A 19,612-nucleotide genomic window follows, 5' to 3' on the forward strand; every position below is an offset into this window, starting at 1 on the left:
GGGTCGGTAAGATTTTACAATGTTTTTAAAAGAAGTCTCTTAGGCACACCAAAGCTGCAATTATTTGATAAAAAAATACAGTAAAACATTAATATTGTGAAATAACATTATGTAAAATAACTTTCTCATTCTCATTCTTTCTCATTCTCATTCTCATTCTCCTTTGATGCAAAGCTGAATTTTCACCATCATTAGTCCATCAAGCAGTTGTGCTGCTTAATATTTGTGTGATTTGTTGTGATTTTTCAGGATTCTTTTGTTAAATAAAAAATTCAAAAGAACAGCATTTATTTAAAATATAAATCTTTTTTAACATTGTACATGTCTTTACTGTCACTTCTGATCAATATAATGCATCCTTGCTGAATAAAAGTATTAATTTATTTAAAAAAATAAAATCTTACTGACCCCAAACTTTTAAACTGTAACGTGTTAATGTTTAAAGCAGATAAAAAATGTTTTTAAAAAAGCAGAGGAACACAGGAATTCAGGTTCTAGCTTGTATAGAGTTGCTACAGGAAACTGTTTTTTAGGTTCTGTATCTTAAGGGTAAAAGCAAGGATAAAGATATTTCAAAGCAACTACTCTGATGGCTCTAAGTACAACACACTTAGATACCATAACACCTTACCATCAGTTTTCATGGGGAAAGTTAAATTCGGATGTGATTGTTTTCATCCAGCCTGTTAATTAACAAAATCAAATTTGTGAAGAGAGAAAAAAAAAACGGGGAAAAAAACGGTGTAACTCAACATCAGGTTTGTGATCCAGTGAGTCTGTGGCAATACTGCTTTTAGAAGACATCGTTGGGACAAATATGAAACTTATTATTGTAGTGGTAAATACTCACGCTCCCTCATCTTTCAGCAGAGAGAGGAACTTGCTGACTCTATACGCCTGATCCATCTGAGAAGAGAGTAAACACAACGTGCTATAAATAAACTTTCATTTTCGCTTTGGTTCTCTGCATGTGTCAGTCACGAGATGAAGTGAGCTCATGAGATTGCTAGACAGAAGTTTAGATGTAGTGTGTGATCCTTCTGTGCACGAAACAGTTATAAAAATAATTATTATGAATTATTTAGACAGTAGGAAACTGCTTGAGCTCATTAAATTTCTAGTCCACACCTCCGGCAACATGAAGAGATAAATCAACAAAGCAAAGTTGCAAGGTTGATGGCTTCTAGTAGAAATAAATTCTAAAGATTTAAAGGGTTTGGGTGACTCTTAATGCTTCATAATAGTATTTACAGACTTTGTCTCGCGTCGGTCTTGGGTAAACAACAGCACAGTTACCTGCAGAGACATCTCAATAAGCATGAGAAGCTTTTTAACGCCAATCCAAACTCTTTTTCCTTTCACATGCTGGGCAATGGTGGTTCTCTCAGCATCTGTGAAGCTGCCCAGGAGCTTGTAAACAACAGAAAAATAGGTAAGTATGATGATAAAATTTTATGCAAGTAAATGCAGTAGGAACATTGTGCCATCATTTTTGCAGTGTGGTTAAATAGCACCCCCAACTGGCTGATGCTGAAACAGCATTAAATAAATCAATTAGAATACTGAAATAACAGCCTAGTCTCTTGCTTTTATGTATCTCAATAGTATTTATTTAAATAATAATTTATTCTATTATATATATACTATTATTTTTGCTGTAATTTTTATTTATTTATATATATATATAGCACTTTTCCTCTGCATCCGCTCTGTCTCACCTCTAAGGCTTCAACCAGATGGTCGCCACTGGAGATATTTTGCACATGGATGGTGGTGCTGAACGCATCCAGCATCTCCATCTCCTGCAGCACATCTTTACGGCTGGTGGTACCGATGATCAGCAGCTTACGGCCCTTCAGATGAAAAGAAGAACACCAGAAGTGTTATGCCCGTAATCTAACAAGCGCGCGGTACATGGAAAAATGCATTCAAAGACAGAAAAAAAGAGTGATACACATTTGCAAATGCACATAAATGACCCCTATATGAAAACATCAGAATTTACTTTAGGTGGAGTCTTCTTCAGCAAAACCAACAGGGCCTGAAGAACCAGGTTGGAGAATCGAGGACCAATCGGCACGTAATCTGTTTCACCACACATGAATGATAGTATACCGTTAGTAGTGTGCAATAATGTAATAACATTAAAAGTCATTCCAACAAGCAACAACAAATTTTTAAAACCAGGGGTCTTCAGCAATTCACCACATAAATACACATAATCATACTTGTGTATTATGTTGGAAGGAAAAAAAAATGTTTAATGTTTATGTTTATTTGTTTAACACATATGTTCTTTTTTATTTCTCCACAAAAATGAGATCAAAATGAAACAATAACTAGCAGTTTCCCCTGCTGAAGAGCCCTAGTTTAAGCAAACAGAATCAACTAATTTAAATAAAAAAGTCTAACCCAACAGACGCTCAATGTCATCAACCACAATACAGCTGAGCTGAGACTTGTAAGCATCGTCAAAGACCTGAGAATAAATGTTTAACAAAAATTAACAATTTGAGCATTTTTGTGGGCAATGCAACAACTTTGCCATTTTAGAATTCATGTGAATACATTATATATTTTTATTATATTATATTACAATTTATAAGCACGTTACCACTAACCTTCTTGATTGCCTGGCATTTGGCGATCTCTGAGAAGCCAATCATCTTGTCTGGAGAGCAGATCTTAATGAATGGGAACTCCGAGTCCTCTGAGATTTTGGCGGCCAACGCTGTCTTTCCACTATGAGGAGGCCCTGAGGCCAAAAACAGGATGTGTCAGGACTCAATAGTGTGCAGCAGAAGTATCCAGAAGTATTTTTTTCATTGACTTTTCCCATAGGGATTTTTAAATAGTGGATACTAAATATAAAAATACTCATTTACATATTATATGTATAAAAACAAAATATTTTAAGTTCAAAAAAATATGCATATATATATACAAAAAATGTCAGTATTCTGAGAGCGTAGGGAGATCGACTCGCTGTGCTTCATGGGAGTGGGCGGAGCTAAAGAGCAATTTGGGAGCATGTTGCTTTTTTCGACTCTCTGATTGGTCTAATTTTCTGTACAGCATCATGTGTAATGTAGTTTTTCACCAGAAATTCCACTGCTTAACACAATTACTTTAAAAAATAAGCTGAAATAATGGATTAATACCATGGATTAACAACCTCATAGCTCACCGTAGGTCTGTCTTTGAAGGTTTATGTTATCGTTCAAAATCAATTTCCTTATGGAGAAAATCGATGGAGTTTTTATTTCCGGAATCCAACGGTTGCACTCTATAGTCTGAATAGACTGAAATAGTCTACAGCTGGGTAAAATACAGAGGTTATCCCACCTAATAGGAAGTGCCCCCCCTAATTTCACTAACATTTTGAAAAGGTTATATAAATGTTAGAACAAAACTTTCTTTCTTTTTTATATATATTTTTGGCCTTCTTTGGACAGTATACAGGACAGAGGGATACAGGATTGACAAAGGACATCGGGCTGGGAATTAAACTCTTAAACTCTCAAAAATTAACATTTTTGTAATGTTAGCATAAAAGTTATGAGAACAACCTCACCCTCAAGAAGCATAGACACCAGTGGGGTGCGGTCACTGTTTTTAGTCTGCTGCACCAGCAGCTCTCCGTCCTCCAGCACTCGGCTCACCGGATCACCCCACTTAATGATGCCGTTCATGATGTAACAGGAATAATCTTCCTGGTTAGTGCCAAAAGCCTAACAAGGGATAAAACGACAAATTCAGCTACAACGTACGATTCTCTGAACACTGAAATCATTCTGCTCTTGAAAACACAATTGTTCAACACGGCAGATACTCACAGGTTTGATGTCGTTATTCAAGGAAGCCATGAAATCTGTTCGAGTGACCTGTAGCTTTTCTGCTCGCTCCATGTCCACCTCTACAGTAGACGTGGCCTGGAATAGAGATTAACATGAGTTTAGAGCTTTCAAATGAGGAATTGTGAAAACATATCCCTGATAAGGCATGCACAGACCATTCTACAGTACTCTGCACCTTTATGTGGCGGTTCATGGCAGTGGACTGGGCAGCTCTGACCAGGCCCTCCAGCTCAGCTCCACTGTAGTTCTTGGTCTCAGCAGCTAGTTCTTTAGTATCCACATCAGAAGCCAGGAGATTAAACTCTCGCATCTTAGATGTGTGAATGTTCAGGATCTGAACACGGCCCTTCTCATCTGGCAAACCTGAGTGATGAGACAGATAAATAGGTGAGAATAAACAGAGATGGAGAGAGTGTTAAGTGTTTATTTTTGAACAAAGGGCAAGTCTTTGAGGTCCTACCAATTTCCATCTTTACTTCAAATCGGCCAGGTCTCATCAAAGCTTCATCTATGAGGTCAGGCCTGTTAGTCATGCCTTCCAGAAAAAGATAAAAGCAAAAGTTAGAGGAAAACAAACAAACAGATAAAAAGGATATAAGAGATTAAAAGTGACTTTTATTATGCTTAACATAAAAGCTTGACAGTAATCTAATAATAATAATAATAATAATAATAATAATAATAATAATAATACTATTATTATTGTCAGTTTTGCCATCAATTTGAACCAATAATAATAATAACAACAATAATTATTATTATTACTATATAATTAAAACTCACATTAGATTTGCCATAAAACGTATTATTATTATTATTAAATATTAAAAACCTTTTAAAATAATTATTATATATATTATAAATGGTTGAATAATGGACTGTAATTGGACTGTAATCAATATTTTATTTAAGTTCTTGGAAAAATTCACATTAGTTTTGCCATAAAACTTTAACTTTAATAATAATCATTTTATTATTGTTATTATAAAATTAAATACATTGCTTTGGCCACTAATCAATCATTTCCTTCAAAACTCACTCTAGCTTTGCCATAAACTTTAACTTTAATAATAACAATGACAACAATTGTTATAATTACTCTTATAGTTTATTATTATTATTAATATTATTTAAAATAGTATTATAGTCAATTATCATCTTTTTGGACAGTAATCCAATCATTTCTTTTATATCAGATTTGCAATAAACTTCATTATTATTATTATTATTAATATTATTATTCATATTTTAAAAGTAAAAGTAACTTTTAAAATAATTTTAAAATAGTTTAATAATTTAACAATTACTATAAAACTAAATAAATTGTTTTTGGACAGTAATCAATACATTCTTTCAAAACTCACATCAGTTTTGCCATAAACTTTAACTTTAATAATATAAATTTTATTATTATTATTATTATTATTTGTCATAATCCCCGCCTGTGTTCCCCTGGTCTTGTGAGGACTTTTGTTATGTCCTGTTCTACACCATGTTTTGTAGTCATTTGAAGTTTTTCTTGTTGATTACTTGTGTGTCATATTGCATTTCTGAGGACTCCTGTGGTTTCCTGTCCTTTGGTTTTGACCCTGTTTGCCTGTTTTCGGATTTACACTATTTGCCTGTCTCTCGTGGATCTTAACTGCTGTGTTCCTTTGCCCTCTTTTGGTTTGGACTGCTTACCCTGTGTTTATGACTTTCTGCCTGTTTTAAACCACGATTGTGGATTACCCTTTTAAATAAAATATTGCATTTGGATCCTTAAATTTCGTATCTGAGAGCAGTTTATGACATTATTATTATAAACATTTTTTGCAATGATAGATTTAGAGTTCCATAGACCTCCAACTAAATATTGCAAACAGAACAGTTGCTGATCTTTACCGATGACAAGGATGTTGTTGAGCTGCTCCACTCCATCGATCTTTGACAGGAGCTGGTTGACCACAGTGTCGTGCACACCTGTGCTGCCGGCACTTGTACCACGCTGCTTACAGATAGCATCCAGTTCATCAAAGATGAGGATGTGTAGACCACTGTTAGCACCCAACTGCGCACAAAAACAGACATATAATAAAGAGAAGATACGGTTACACGGGCAGTCATGGCCTAATGGTAACAGAGTTGGACTGGTGACCCAAAGGTTGCTGGTTCGATTCCAGTACTGGCAGGAATATGACTGAGGTGTCCTTGAGCAAGGCGCCTAACCCCCACTCAAGGCTGCCCGCTGCTCCGGGTGTGTGTATCCACGTTTGCAGTGTGTGTGTGTGTTCACTACTCACTACTCTGCTCCTAATGTGTGTGCACTCACTTGGATGGGTTAAATGCAGAGGTCAAATGGCATCACGTGTCACTTTCACTTTATTTTTAGGTGTCCTTGTTACAGTGTAATTATGTACTGAGTAATATTGATTAAAAATATGTACTTACTATAGAGAGATAGGGTTATGATTAGGGTTTGGCCATGTGCCAAATGCGAGTTGCCGTTAATACGTATATGAAACAGTATCACTCGCCAGTTGGCCGGTAGCATTTTTATAAATTCTAACAATGCATGAACGTGAACAAACGTGAACGAAGCTCGGGACAATTGACTGGCCAGCGCTTCATCCTCACAAAAGTTTAAACCTTGACAAGAAGACGCGAAAGGGAGATTTCGTTACTCGCATGCTGTGTGGAAAATGTTCTATGCGCAAACATGTGAAACCACACCCAGAAAGCTGTGTGTGCAAATATCAACCTGGGCTCTCTTTCATGTCTTATTGCACTTGAACGGACACATTCACATTATGTCAAAAAAGCGAGTGACCTATAGTAAACATAGTAGTTATGTCTTAAGTGAACGTAAACAGTTGAAACGTAATAGTTTTGGCCGGTAAATTTTCTGGTTACATGCAATTATGAATAATTTACTGTAATTACTACAGTAAGTACATGTAACATGTGTAACAAAGACACTATAGTACAATAATGTATTGTGTGGTGAGGACAGGATAATTAAGGCTAAGTCTATGCGTTTGAGTGCAGTTTGTCATCTCACCCTTTTCTGTTCCTCCTCAGCATCTGCAAACAGTTTCCTAATGTTGGCCTCAGATTCACCCACGTACTTGTTGAGGATTTCTGGACCGTTGACTATCTTTGGCTCTCTGGCATTCAGCATCTTACCGATCTGCCTGGCCATCAGTGTTTTACCACAGCCAGGAGGACCAAAAAGCAGGATGCCTTTAACATGCTTACAACCTGCAGAGTAAACAACTCATTTACAATAGACACTCCCCAAAACACATTATCATCAATCAATGCATCTGAGTAAGGTGTTTATTATAACTGATTACAAACATCAAAATAAATGGACTGTTCTGCTAAATGGATACTTTTTACAAGATAACACCAAAATGGAAAGTAAAGACAGCACATACCCATCTGCTCCACGATGTCTGGAGGAAAGACTCGAGAGGCGAAGGCCCTGCGGAAGATATCTGAGAACTCCCTGTCTAGACCACCGATGCCCATTTTCTCAAAGTTCCATTCAGGGTTTATGATCGTCTGACGGGATTCTTTGGTCTTGGCCTTGCCTGGTGAGCAGGAGGAAAAGAGTGAGATTTAGCGCTGAGTTACAAGGCTGTTTATATGATAAGAAACTAATTTTCAAGTGTGATTAAACTCACCGACTAGAGTAAGAGATGAACTCTCTGATTTTTCAAAGACCACTTGACTGTTTCCAATCAACAGACCAATCTCAATCTGTATAGTTAGATGTTGAAACAAATGATAATTAACTGTGTATACAAATTACTGGAATTTTATTTTTATATGACATTAAAGTGAAAATACCTTTTGCTTTTTGCCAGATGCTGGTTCCCCTTTCAGTATGCTGGAGTCCATCGCCTCAATATCCTTGATAACTAGGCCAAAGAGTTTATCACAGAAACTGAAGACAAGCTATGACAGGAACATCACAAGACAAAAAATTAGCAAGTATAATATTAAACATCATTCTCTTTATTCAGTTTTTTTGATGCGATTCTGACCTGCTGCCCCACAGAGAAAGCCTGACTGTTGAAATGCTGGATAAACTCAGCAGCCATTTTGTCTGAGTCATAAGGATTGGAGTCGGTGCTCTTCTTCTGGAGGAAGTCAATCTCAATGGTCATGGCACCAATGCACTGTTTGGATTTGTCAAAGTTGTAGTTGGCCACTGAAATGAGGAAAAAAGGTTTTTGATAACTTGATTATCTAAACATTGTTTATTTGTTGCAAATGTTCCTATGAAGCAATGTACATACCTTCGATTTCTTGTCCAATGGACAGGCCTGCCCATTTCCTCTTTAAGAATAAGTGAGAAGAGAATGAATAAAATAAAATTGCAAAAGGTCCATAAAAATACAAGCAAACTATCTGATTGTCTGTACTTAAAGGAATAGTTCACAGAAAAAATTAAATTATGTCATCATTTACACACCCTCAAGTTGTTCCAAACCTGTATGACTTTCTTTCTATTGTTGAACATAATAGAAGATATTCTGAAAAAAAATGTGTTCATACAAATCAATGGACACCAAAGGGTTGGTTGCCAGTGTTCTTCAAAACATCTTCTTTTATGTCCCACAGTAGAAAGAAAGTCATACAGCTGTGGAACGGCATGAGTAATGACGTGACGTGAGTAAATGATGACAGAATTTTCATTTTTGGCTTAACTATTCCTTTAAATTTTTTTGGTAGTTGTTCTTTGGGGTAAAATGTTGTATTTGGAGTGTTTGTTGCTGTGTTTGTATCACAAGTAAAAGATCTTGGCGGTAATCCTGCACCTGTGGCAAACTGAAAGCGACAGTTCCAGGAAGCACAGAGTGGTGACTCTTCACTGTGAACACAAACTTGTGGGCTGGTGTTGTCCTCACAGTCACATGCCTGGAGAGAGATGCAGAAAATATTCAACTTCTACAGCAACGTCAAAAACAAAACAAACAACATGATGTTTAACAAAAACTACGGTGACTTTCTATCCGGGAACATTATTTTAACCTGTAAAAAGGCAGTTTTCCAGTCAAGAATACAGCACGATTACAACTGCACCAATCCTTAGACACCATAATCCGAGATTAGTTTGGGATTATATGTGTGACTGACAATGCATCTTTTTTTAGTAGGGTTATGTCACATGTCAATTTATGCATGCACAACAAACGCACCAGCCTAACTCACTCGCTCGTTCCTCTTCGGTGTTAATGTTCTCCCTGCCAAACTATTACCCCCCTCGTTGAAGTCAGTACCTGATTGCCTAATCCTAACCCCTCCCCCACAACTAATTCTAAACCTACCAATACTAGGGGGGTAGTAATTTGGAGGGGGTCAGAATCTGCAAAACACAGACCTTTTTCGAACTCACCGAATTAACCCTATAACTGCCGGTGCAAAATAAAACAGCAATTTCACAACAATTATAAAGAGTCTATTCACTACAATATATACACAGTATATATGCAACAAAAATACAGTATACATCATTTCACATCACAGATTAACATCAATATGCCAACTCAAACCCACACAAATCACCCATCATGCTGTGATATATTCTTGGACATGAGGCATCAGCAGGAGGCACTGCGGCAGACTCTGTCAGCCTCAGTTAATGTCTGGACTGATTCAGCATTCCAAGGACACACACAGTTGAAGCCTAGAGAAAACCATCAGCTCTACTTCTGGAGCATTAATTACATGTTTGAAACTGTCTCTATAGTGTTAATATGATAAATCCTCAAAAGGATATTGAGTGCTTCATGTTGCATAAGATTGAAAGGTTTCCACAATAATTAATTGGGGGGTCTGTGGCAGAAATGTTTTTATTAATGGGCATTATTTGCTCCTGGAGTTTATTTTTAGGAGTGTACGACTGGAAAAACTGGAAGAACTGGAAGAGAGGGCTACTCTCTGAGAAAACAAAGGAAATTAACATTTGAACTCTCTTGCTATATTAACATCCACATTCGAGACACGATCACACTTGATTTGATCACCTCCCAATTTACATATCATTCCCTTCACCCATCCCTACCTGTATTCACACAAAATCTATATGGTTTAATATGAACAATTATCAAACAGTATTATACATGTTTGGTATCATTTGAAATGTCTCAGTGCGACTGGTACAAAGGTCTCATTCCCACAGAAGTAAACCAAAAAGGTAATAAGGTGTGAAGAGTTTAGAGATATCTTGTTAACTGTTAACTCTCCAGTATGTATGGGACGGTGATTAATGCAAATTCCCACTATGAACTACATTTGAAAAGAGGTTTCTGCCTTGGTCTGAGTATTTAGAGAGATGCTGAAGAAGGCTCGTGGCGATTCTGTGACCCAGACCAGCCCGTGATGTGAAGTGTATGCAAAACACTTCGCATCATGTATTTTATAGTGTCAAGGTTCGCATCTTCTCTCTTTAGTCCAGAGCATTTGATGTTTTGTATCTATTATCTTTGAACTGATTATCAAATTGGCATGATACATTTAACTGTCATAATAAATTGTGAACATTTGATTTTATTCTAACTGACACTGACATCATTTTCAGTAAAGACATCAAAGAATAGTCAAACATTCACTCAAATTTAATGATGCACATATATCATTAAAACCTTTTCATTTATCGGATGAAATAACGAGGTAATACATTATGAAAAAATGTATTTCATTTAATCAAATTACTTTGCCACAAGGAAATACAGTAACGCGCAGAGACTTTCATCCGTTATCAGAAACTGCCTTTGGGCCGATCTTAACGGGCTAACAGGAGCATTTTCACCCTTATAAGGCATGTTTAGTATGTTTCTACTAAACCCATAAGAATATCTTTTTCTACCAAATCCATGAGAATATAAAACTATTATTATCATATATATATATATATATATATATATATATATATATACACTCACCTAAAGGATTATTAGGACCACCATACTAATACTGTGTTTGACCCCCTTTCGCCTTCAGAACTGCCTTAATTCTACGTGGCATTGAATCAACAAGGTGCTGAAAGCATTCTTTAGAAATGTTGGCCCATATTGACAGGATAGCATCTTGCAGTTGATGGAGATTTGCATATCTAGGGCACGAGGCTCCCGTTCCACCACATCCCAAAGATGCTCTATTGCAGGGGTTCTCAAAGTTTTCATAGGTGAGGGCCAATTTAGTAACCCAACATTGAACTGAGGGCCGCCAATGGGGCGGGGGAGAAAAAGAAAAAAAAACTGAAAAGAAAATCCAATTTGAAATAATTTTAATGACCAGATTGCATCTCTACAGTTTACATTTATTGCAATAACACACATTTTAATTCATAACTGAGGCAAAAGAAACTTTTAAAATAGAAGCTTACCAAACAAGTCATCATCATTCATATCTATCATTGCCTGTCAGTCGCGTTTCCATTATTGCAGATTTTCGCAAATGTTTTGCGCTATTATTATCTATTTTTTTTAACCCGAAGAACGAAAAACGAAAAATTAACGGTTGTTGTCTTTTTAAAACGCAAAGTTGAACACCAACATTTTAATTTGAACTGGCAACAGCAACTGCTGCGCAAAAAAGTAAATATTGACAGACTTTTTCAGATTTTTGTTTAAATTAGTTTTTGCCCCTTTATTAAACATTTAAAATATTCACAAATTAATATGGAAAACATGTCGATTTTACTGGTTTTCTAAGGCCAAATTAGAACCTGGAATTTATATTTTTCCCGCAGTGCTGAATGAGAAGAGCCATAGGCTATAGCCTGTGTCTCTGGAACCACAGCCCACAGAAAGGTGATTTATGAGTTATAGGCGAATGATAATAAATGTGTCTGAAAAAAACAGCGAGGCATTTTAATTGTTTATTAATTATTGTTTTCGAAGTGTCGGCTAAAAACATATCTCTATCTCCGCTGTTAAGCAGATGCGCTTTTAGAGAGAAATGCACCTTTCATACGGATTACATAATCAGAAGCTATTAGCTTTCGATTCGAATTTGTTTAAAAGTGGACATTTCAAGCTTTCGCGTACATAGGCTATATTTTGTTTCAGTTATCGCGCTCCAGTTCACAGAGATCATGAAAGCGCGTAGGCTAGCTACTGATTGTTTTATTTTATTTTGCAAAGCACAATGTTTTCTTTGTATAATGAGTTTACACAAATGAAAGTAGTTGCGAATAATGTATTATTATTTTCTGTATGACCAGAAATGATAGAGTATTTTAAGTTGTCTCCACTGTTGATAGGAAAATGCAAGTGTTCGCGCCGGCGAAAAATTTGAAAGGTAATGGAAGCGCGGCTATTAATAAGCTTGTCATTAAGTCACACTGAATATTGATTACTTGGTCACCAACACTTTTAAATTGCAATGGGATTTGTGGTGCTGTTTTCGGCCGCTAAACACCACTAAACGGATAGATTCATTTTTTCAAAGCAATGTACAGTTTTAACAGTTTTACAGATGTTTTTCAGATGTTATCGCGGGCCGCCATAAATGTTTCCGCGGGCCGCACTTTGAGAACCTATGCTCTATTGGGTTGAGATCTGGTGACTGTGGGGGCCATTTTAGTACAGTGAACTCATTGTCATGTTCAAAAAACCAATTTGAAATGATTTGAGCTTTGTGACATGGTGCATTATCCTGCTGGAAGTAGCCATCAGAGGATGGGTACATGGTGGCCATAAAGGGATGGACGGACATGGTCAGAAACAATGCTCAGGTAGGCCGTGGCATTTAAATGATGCCCGATTGGCACTAAGGGGCCTAAAGTGTGCCAAGAAAACATCCCCCACACCATTACACCAGCACCACCACCACCAGCCTGCACAGTGGTAACAAGGCATGATGGATCCATGTTCTCATTCTGTTTACGCCAAATTCTGACTCTACCATCTGAATTTCTCAACAGAAATCGAGACTCATCAGACCAGGCAACATTTTTCCAGTCTTGAACTGTCCAATTTTGGTGAGCTCTTGCAAATTGTAGCCTCTTCTTCCTATTTGTAGTGGAGATGAGTGGTACCCGGTGGGGTCTTCTGCTGTTGTAGCCCATCCGCCTCAAGGTTGTGCGTGTTGTGGCTTCACAAATGCTTTGCTGCATACCTCGGTTGTAACGAGTGGTTATTTCAGTCAAAGTTGCTCTTCTATCAGCTTGAATCAGTCGGCCCATTCTCCTCTGACTTCTAGCATCAACAAGGCATTTTCGCCCACAGGACTGCCGCATACTGGATGTTTTTCCCTTTTCACACCATTCTTTGTAAACCCTAGAAATGTAACAGTAACTGAGCAGATTTTGAAATACTTAGACCGTCCCGTCTGGCACCAACAACCAAGCCACAAAATTGCTTAAATCACCTTTCTTTCCCATTCTGACATTCAGTTTGGAGTTCAGGAGATTGTCTTGACCAGGACCACACCCCTAAATGCATTGAAGCAACTGCCATGTGATTGGTTGATTATATAATTGCATTAATGAGAAATTGAACAGATGTTCCTTACAATCCTTTAGGTGAGTGTATATTATATATATATATATTAGTGGTGGGCCGTTATCGGCGTTAACATGCTGCGTTAACGTGAGACTCTTATCGGGCGATAAAAAAAATATCGCCGTTAATCTATTCTCAAAGTTGGGTTGGGATCATAAAATAGCTTTTTCGAATATCGTTATATTTTCGCGCAAATCGCGCAGCAGGGTATTTCACAAGGTGTATAGGCTACTTTTACATGTTACCCTGATCGTTCCTCACGTTACTTTACATGTTGTTAAATGAGTTTATTCCAAGCGCGCTGTATCTTTTTTATGGGCATGAGCAATGCTCAATTTACAAATGAATCACTCTTTTGGGTCGATTCTGTTCAAAGACTTCATCAAACAAGTTGGCAGATCTGTCTAAATCGGTTCGCGAATCAGTTCTGTTCAGTTCGTCACGCACTGAATCGTCTGAACTCTGAAGCGCGTTCAATCACACTCGACACGGAGTCGTAACAGGAAGATTTAAGAACATCAAGAGCTACAGTTTAGTCTAGTGAAAGCAAATCTGCAAATGCATCATATTTTTGCCAGCGATCTTTATTAGTTGAACATCTTCGTAAGCTGTCTGTGAATGAATGATTCCACAGGACGATACATTCGATTTCATTTCATTCAGGTAATACATTTTACAACCAAACAGATTATTACACCACGATAGCACTACTAAAAAGTATGACATTATCCGTTGGACATAGGCCTATACATTTATTTATAGGCTACAAAATAAATAAGCTACCATTGTGTACAGTTTATGAAATGAACACCCGCCATCCCGCGGTAATGTGTGTATTGCGCAGGGGCATAGTCACACGAATAGTTTACATTGATTGAAACTAATTTGTTTAAAAAGGAGGAGGCTATTGCCGGTAAAGGCAGGTTCACATAAAATCATTATGACATACGACATTATTTTTTGATCTAACGAGCATCTGGTTCGGCGATGCAAAAACGGACTGTAGCTAAATCGTGCTTATTGTTTTTTTCTTCTTCCAATTAGCCTACTATGTAAAAAAAACGACGAAAACATATGTTACTTGTTCAATTAATAAACAGTTTGTTTGATGACAAATCGCTAAAGATGAAATTGGCCTCCCTTTCTGTCATTGTAATTGTGCGTTTTATTTATTTATTTTATCCATTTTTTTGACCGATATTCGACTTTTGCTCTTCTATTGTCGAATGGCATTTTTGGCAGAAATTCACATCCCTACGCGAGGCGAACATTATTTGGGTAGCAAACATATTCTGAATGCCTTCGGCAGAATTCAAATGAGCAATTCTAATCTAGATTAATCTAGATTAATTCCAAGATTCCAGTGAGATTAATCTAGATTAAAAAAATTAATCTATGCCCACCTCTAATATATATATATATATATATATATATATATATATATATATATATATATATATATATATATGTATATGTATATATATATATTATCACATGTATTAATGTCACTTTTCTTAGCTATTACAAACCTATACTATATTAAATATAACATCTACAATAATAATTTATTTGATTAGTGTGCAACCGTGACAAATCTGTGAAGGTCTGTGGTGTGGGTGAATACTCACTGTCCAGACTGCAGGTCTTTCTCACTAACAACAGCACAGTTCGTCAGTGACAGCTCATCTGTCGGGCATCGAGCGGCTTGCATCGTCTGCACAGAGACAAATAATAATAGAGAGAGAGAGAGAGAGAGAGAGAGAGAGAGAGAGAAAGAGAGAGAGAGAGAGAGAGAGAGAGATAGAGTAAGACAACGAGAAGCAGAAGTTTGCCTTACATGAGAAAGACATCTGGCCACTGATGTTGAAGCTTAAAGATGATGTGTGTAATTTCTGGTTAAAATACATTCTTCTATTCACTTAATTTGGAGAGATCTTTAAATAAGTCATTCATCAGTTGATTCCCTCAAGTGACTCTGTGGTGCTTTTGAAATATTGCTATATTTATTTGAGTAACTTGACAGAACAACATTGGCTCAACTGGGACTATCTGTTTGCCTGACCAATGGCGGTTAGGGGGAGACTTGGGGGGAAACCTGTTTGAGAACTGTCATTTTTACAATTCCACTTGGTGGCGCTAGTGCCACAGATATTACACACTTCAGCTTTAATTTATGCATCTTGCTATATTAACTCACTGGGTGTTCTTTCTCATGTGAAAATATCTTTCTTATGAAAAATTTAAGCCACACCATATTATGGAGTTCCCATGATTCTCTGCTGAATTTTAAAAATAGTAAATCCCATGGTGTAAAATAGCAAGATGGAAAGCTGTTTCTACTGTGCAAACTGATTGTTCTTTTAAGGCTCGTACAAGACCTTATCTAATCATTCCTTCCAGCATCACATGCAACATGTTTTATTGCAACAGAGATCCTACAAACCCCAAACCAATAACATTTGATAGTGTTTAGGCATAAACAGTGTTAAAAAACAGCAGATGAGGCGATAAACAAAAAGGCCAGGGAACAGTCTCAAAAAATATAATCATAAATTAGAGCACCAGTCATCTAATGTGTTAAGCATGGGTAAATGAGAAATATTAAGACAAATAATTTATTTTAAGCAAAGACATGGAATCACGGGAGTTGTCGTATTCATCTCCACAGCCGCTGGAAAGCAATCCGACGAGAGGGACTCATGTAGAAATATTCATGGATGAGCTAGTGTATTAAAGTTTTATTTACGTTAGCGTGGTACGAAACATTTTATGTTGCTGTTTTTATTATGCGCATATGCCGCAATCAGATGCTGCCACTCCTTTCGTTTTTGTTGCTTATGTTTATTTTACGATTAAAGTTACGTTTAATGTCCGCCCCCTTTTTCCCTGATCTTGAACTTTTTTAAACTTATGTTTGATCACTTAAATTCGCATTATTTTATTTCAGTCTAATAAAACAGTGCTAAATTACTACTCATACACAGGTCTGCCAAATCAGACGCATTCAGCGTGAGACTCATGCAATTGAAACTGTTCTCACGCTCTCACGCCACACATCCATTTTCTCACACAGTGGAAAAACATCGCGGACCAAAGAGGACATACTGACAATGTGTCGACAGGCAAGACAGAACAGGTTACTTTTGATATGAAACTAAGTCTCAGCTTTCAAATTCTGAACATTTTATTAAAAAATTCAGACAAATGTGGCCTCAGTTCATGCGGCATGTGAACCAATCTGTGTTTCTCTTTATTACTAGTTTAGGCACCAAATAAAAATTAATGAACATCAGAAGGTATGTTAAAAGATACAGTACAGCTTACTGAAATGTATCATTTCTCATGTAATCGTTCAATGAGAGTTTCAACCTTGGAAAGACGTGAATAAAACAGCTTATTTTGAACAACATGTCACGTGAAGCCATTCAAAGACCATAATGTTAGCTAGAAAAATTTACTCTAGAGAGGAGGATTTTGCTAAATATTTAACTGATTTCTCTGGATTTAAACATTGTTGGAAACATTTGGGATAAGCACATAAGTCAACAAAATATATAACATAGGTTTAGTGGTTTTGGGATATTTTAATCCGAAAATCTTACATATTGTGCCTTTAACATTGCATTGTGAAATAACAATTAACAATCTTTATAGCCAAATATTTTTTATTAATGATAATAAATAAGAACAGCCTTTTTCCACCTTAGAAACATTACAAAGCTACGTAACATGCTATCTGTTTCTGATGCAGAAAAGTTAGTTCATGCATTCATAACCTTGAGACTAGATTACTGTAATGCTTTATTAGCTGGCTGTCCTGCATCCTCAATAAACAAGCTACAGTTAGTGCAAAATGCAGCTGCTAGAGTTCTTACTAGGTCAAGAAAATATGATCATATAACACCAATTTTATCATCTCTACACTGGTTACCTATCAAGTTCCGTATCAATTACAAAGTACTATTACTGACCTATAAAGCCCTAAATGGTTTAGCTCCTGTGTATTTAATGGACCTTCTATCGCCCTACAATTCATCGCGTTCTTTAAGATCACTAAATTCGAGGCTTCTGGTCATTCCTAGGATATATAAGTCCACTAAAGGAGGGAGGGCGTTCTCACATTTAGCTCCAAAACTCTGGAATAGCCTTCCTGATATAGTTCGAGGCTCAGACTCGCTGTCCCAGTTTAAAACTAGATTAAAGACGCATCTCTTTACCCAAGCATTTACATAATGCTTACCTTTTATACCACTGCTGAATCAGATCAAATGCATTTAATATTATAAAACTTGAAGAGTCTGTAGGTTATTTGTATAGGTTGCATAGTATTTACAGTCATTACGTTCCTGTGTATATTGCGTGAATGACGGGTGGTTGGGCAGATATTGTGTTTTGCGGTAGGTGGTATGCCATACGGAACCGTTGCCACTGAAACTGCATATTAACGCACCAGTGGGGCTCGACAGCCTTAGTCAAACGGGTCGGCGCGTATGGTTGGGTTGCGGAGAGATTATGAGATTGTGGTTAGGTCTCAGCAGCAGGAGGGATGTAGAGGTCAGTAAGCAGGGCTGAGTTGAGTGGGGGACGGAGGAGGGTGACTCTGGCACGCAAGAATCACTGTCTTCATGTTTTTTATCATTTACGCCCGTGTTATGGAAATCATTATGAACAGCAGCTACGGTTATTATTTTCCCTTTTTTGCTTTTCTGCTGTTAACTCGGGACGCGAGTCCCGAGAAAAACGGCGTTCGTCAGCTCCGGTTTGTATCCGGCCTTCAGATGCCCCAATCACAAAGCCTGTGAAGAGACGACTCAACACCGGCGATATGGACCCTCTATGGTGGACGGCACTGATCCTCAACAACTCGTCTCAACACCGGCGTGATTACTTGGACTTCCAGAAGATGGAAATGGATAAATATTCTAAATGTTCCGATCCAATCTGCCTTGTAATGCTGCCCGAATCATGAATCATGCACTGTTCCTTCGTTGGCCAGAGGAGAACTGGCCCTCCGACTGAGTCTGGTTTCTCCCAAGGTTTTTTTCTCTATTCTGTCACCTGATGGAGTTTTGGTTCCTTGCCACTGTTGCCTTGGCTTTTGGCTTGCTTAGTTGGGGACATTTAATATTCAATAATATTATTGATCTGCCTTACTTAAGGTGGACGTTGACGCAATTTTCTTTTTGAAACAAACTTTGTTATATTATTTTCATGTTATCACTGTGAAGCTGCTTTGATACAATCTGTATTGTAAAAAGCGCTATATAAATAAAGGTGACTTGACTTGACTAATAATGATTTAATTAACAAAATGGAACAAAAACTGTTAGAATGTGCAGACAAAGAAAATGACTCGTGAATGTTTTGAATATCCTGACGGTTCTGGCGATAGTTGTTAAATTACTCTCTTGCAATGGTTACAGTTGAACAAATTGAACAACATGGCAATTGTAGCCGGTGAGTTGGCAATTAGTAGAGTGCGTGGCCAGAGTGTTTTTAAGCAGGCATCTGAAGGGAGGACTAGAGAGGAGGTCCAATCTTTTGTCTGGAAGTGTGCTGGTTGGTAGCACTTCCTTGTGTGTTGGTGCACAGATGCGTTCTGGGTGAGCAGGTAGGCCAAGTGAATATTGACTGTTTGGTTTTATATTTACAAAGCCTCTTTCACTGAATTAGTTGTTTTAAATGCAGACACTTCCATGTTGGTTTGTGCATGTACATGGTGTCAGGGATCAGAGGGGTCCAGAGAGGGTGGCAGGAAAATCTTTTAATGAAAAATAAGACAACGCCTCACAGGCTGAATAAACAGAAAAAGACTCTTTCACAAAAGGTAACTGAGAAGCGTTCTGCTGATAGTTCAAACGAAGACAGATGATCTCAGCCGGAGAACCTGATGGTTCGTGTGCATTGAAGTCGGTACAGCGGGCTTGACGACGGACCCTCTGCTACACTCCACGGAGAAGGCTGGGTACGGCACAGGAGTGGTAAAACACAGCAGTAGATAACTGTGGCGTTCTGACACCAATGACAAGACAGGACAGGACAAGACAGGACTAGAAAAACAACTACTGAGTAGATGCATAAACAGCGATCTAACGTGCATGAAGGTCAAACAATAATCCGACAAACCAGAAAAGACAGAGAGGGCTAGATGTAGCGTGGAAATAAGGGGAAGATAGAGAACTGGTGTGTTGGAGAGAAGAACATAAGAGTCAGCTGACGGTAATGAGAGGAGAGATAATGGGTGTGTGCGTTAGA

The 19,612-nt window shown here is 37.4% G+C and overlaps 1 protein-coding gene across 6 annotated transcripts in view; it reads right to left on the reverse strand.

Moving 5' to 3' along the window:
• nsfa (N-ethylmaleimide-sensitive factor a) overlaps positions 1–19,612 on the reverse strand; it is a 38,557-nt gene that overhangs the window by 2,416 nt on the left and 16,529 nt on the right. For 4 of the 6 annotated variants that reach the window (XM_077212975.1, XM_077212974.1, XM_077212971.1 and 1 more), the window contains 20 exons: positions 14,986–15,071; positions 8,666–8,765; positions 8,144–8,183; positions 7,889–8,055; positions 7,692–7,799; positions 7,526–7,601; positions 7,277–7,432; positions 6,898–7,097; positions 5,742–5,907; positions 4,318–4,392; positions 4,033–4,220; positions 3,837–3,932; positions 3,575–3,731; positions 2,622–2,755; positions 2,413–2,479; positions 2,006–2,085; positions 1,719–1,853; positions 1,297–1,410; positions 851–906; positions 632–683 (listed from right to left, as the gene is read on the reverse strand). In XM_077212975.1, coding sequence (XP_077069090.1) covers positions 653–683; positions 851–906; positions 1,297–1,410; positions 1,719–1,853; positions 2,006–2,085; positions 2,413–2,479; positions 2,622–2,755; positions 3,575–3,731; positions 3,837–3,932; positions 4,033–4,220; positions 4,318–4,392; positions 5,742–5,907; positions 6,898–7,097; positions 7,277–7,432; positions 7,526–7,601; positions 7,692–7,799; positions 7,889–8,055; positions 8,144–8,183; positions 8,666–8,765; positions 14,986–15,071 — 2,232 coding nt within the window. In that variant the 3' untranslated portion in view covers positions 632–652. The remainder of the gene's footprint in view (positions 1–631; positions 684–850; positions 907–1,296; positions 1,411–1,718; positions 1,854–2,005; positions 2,086–2,412; positions 2,480–2,621; positions 2,756–3,574; positions 3,732–3,836; positions 3,933–4,032; positions 4,221–4,317; positions 4,393–5,741; positions 5,908–6,897; positions 7,098–7,276; positions 7,433–7,525; positions 7,602–7,691; positions 7,800–7,888; positions 8,056–8,143; positions 8,184–8,665; positions 8,766–14,985; positions 15,072–19,612) is intronic. The other 2 variants (XM_077212976.1, XM_077212973.1) reach the window with 1 other exon arrangement.

Source organism: Siphateles boraxobius, unplaced genomic scaffold, assembly GCF_051911475.1.
Source record: "Siphateles boraxobius isolate OS27281-9 unplaced genomic scaffold, OSU_SipBor_1 66, whole genome shotgun sequence".
Lineage (NCBI taxonomy): Eukaryota > Metazoa > Chordata > Actinopteri > Cypriniformes > Leuciscidae > Siphateles > Siphateles boraxobius.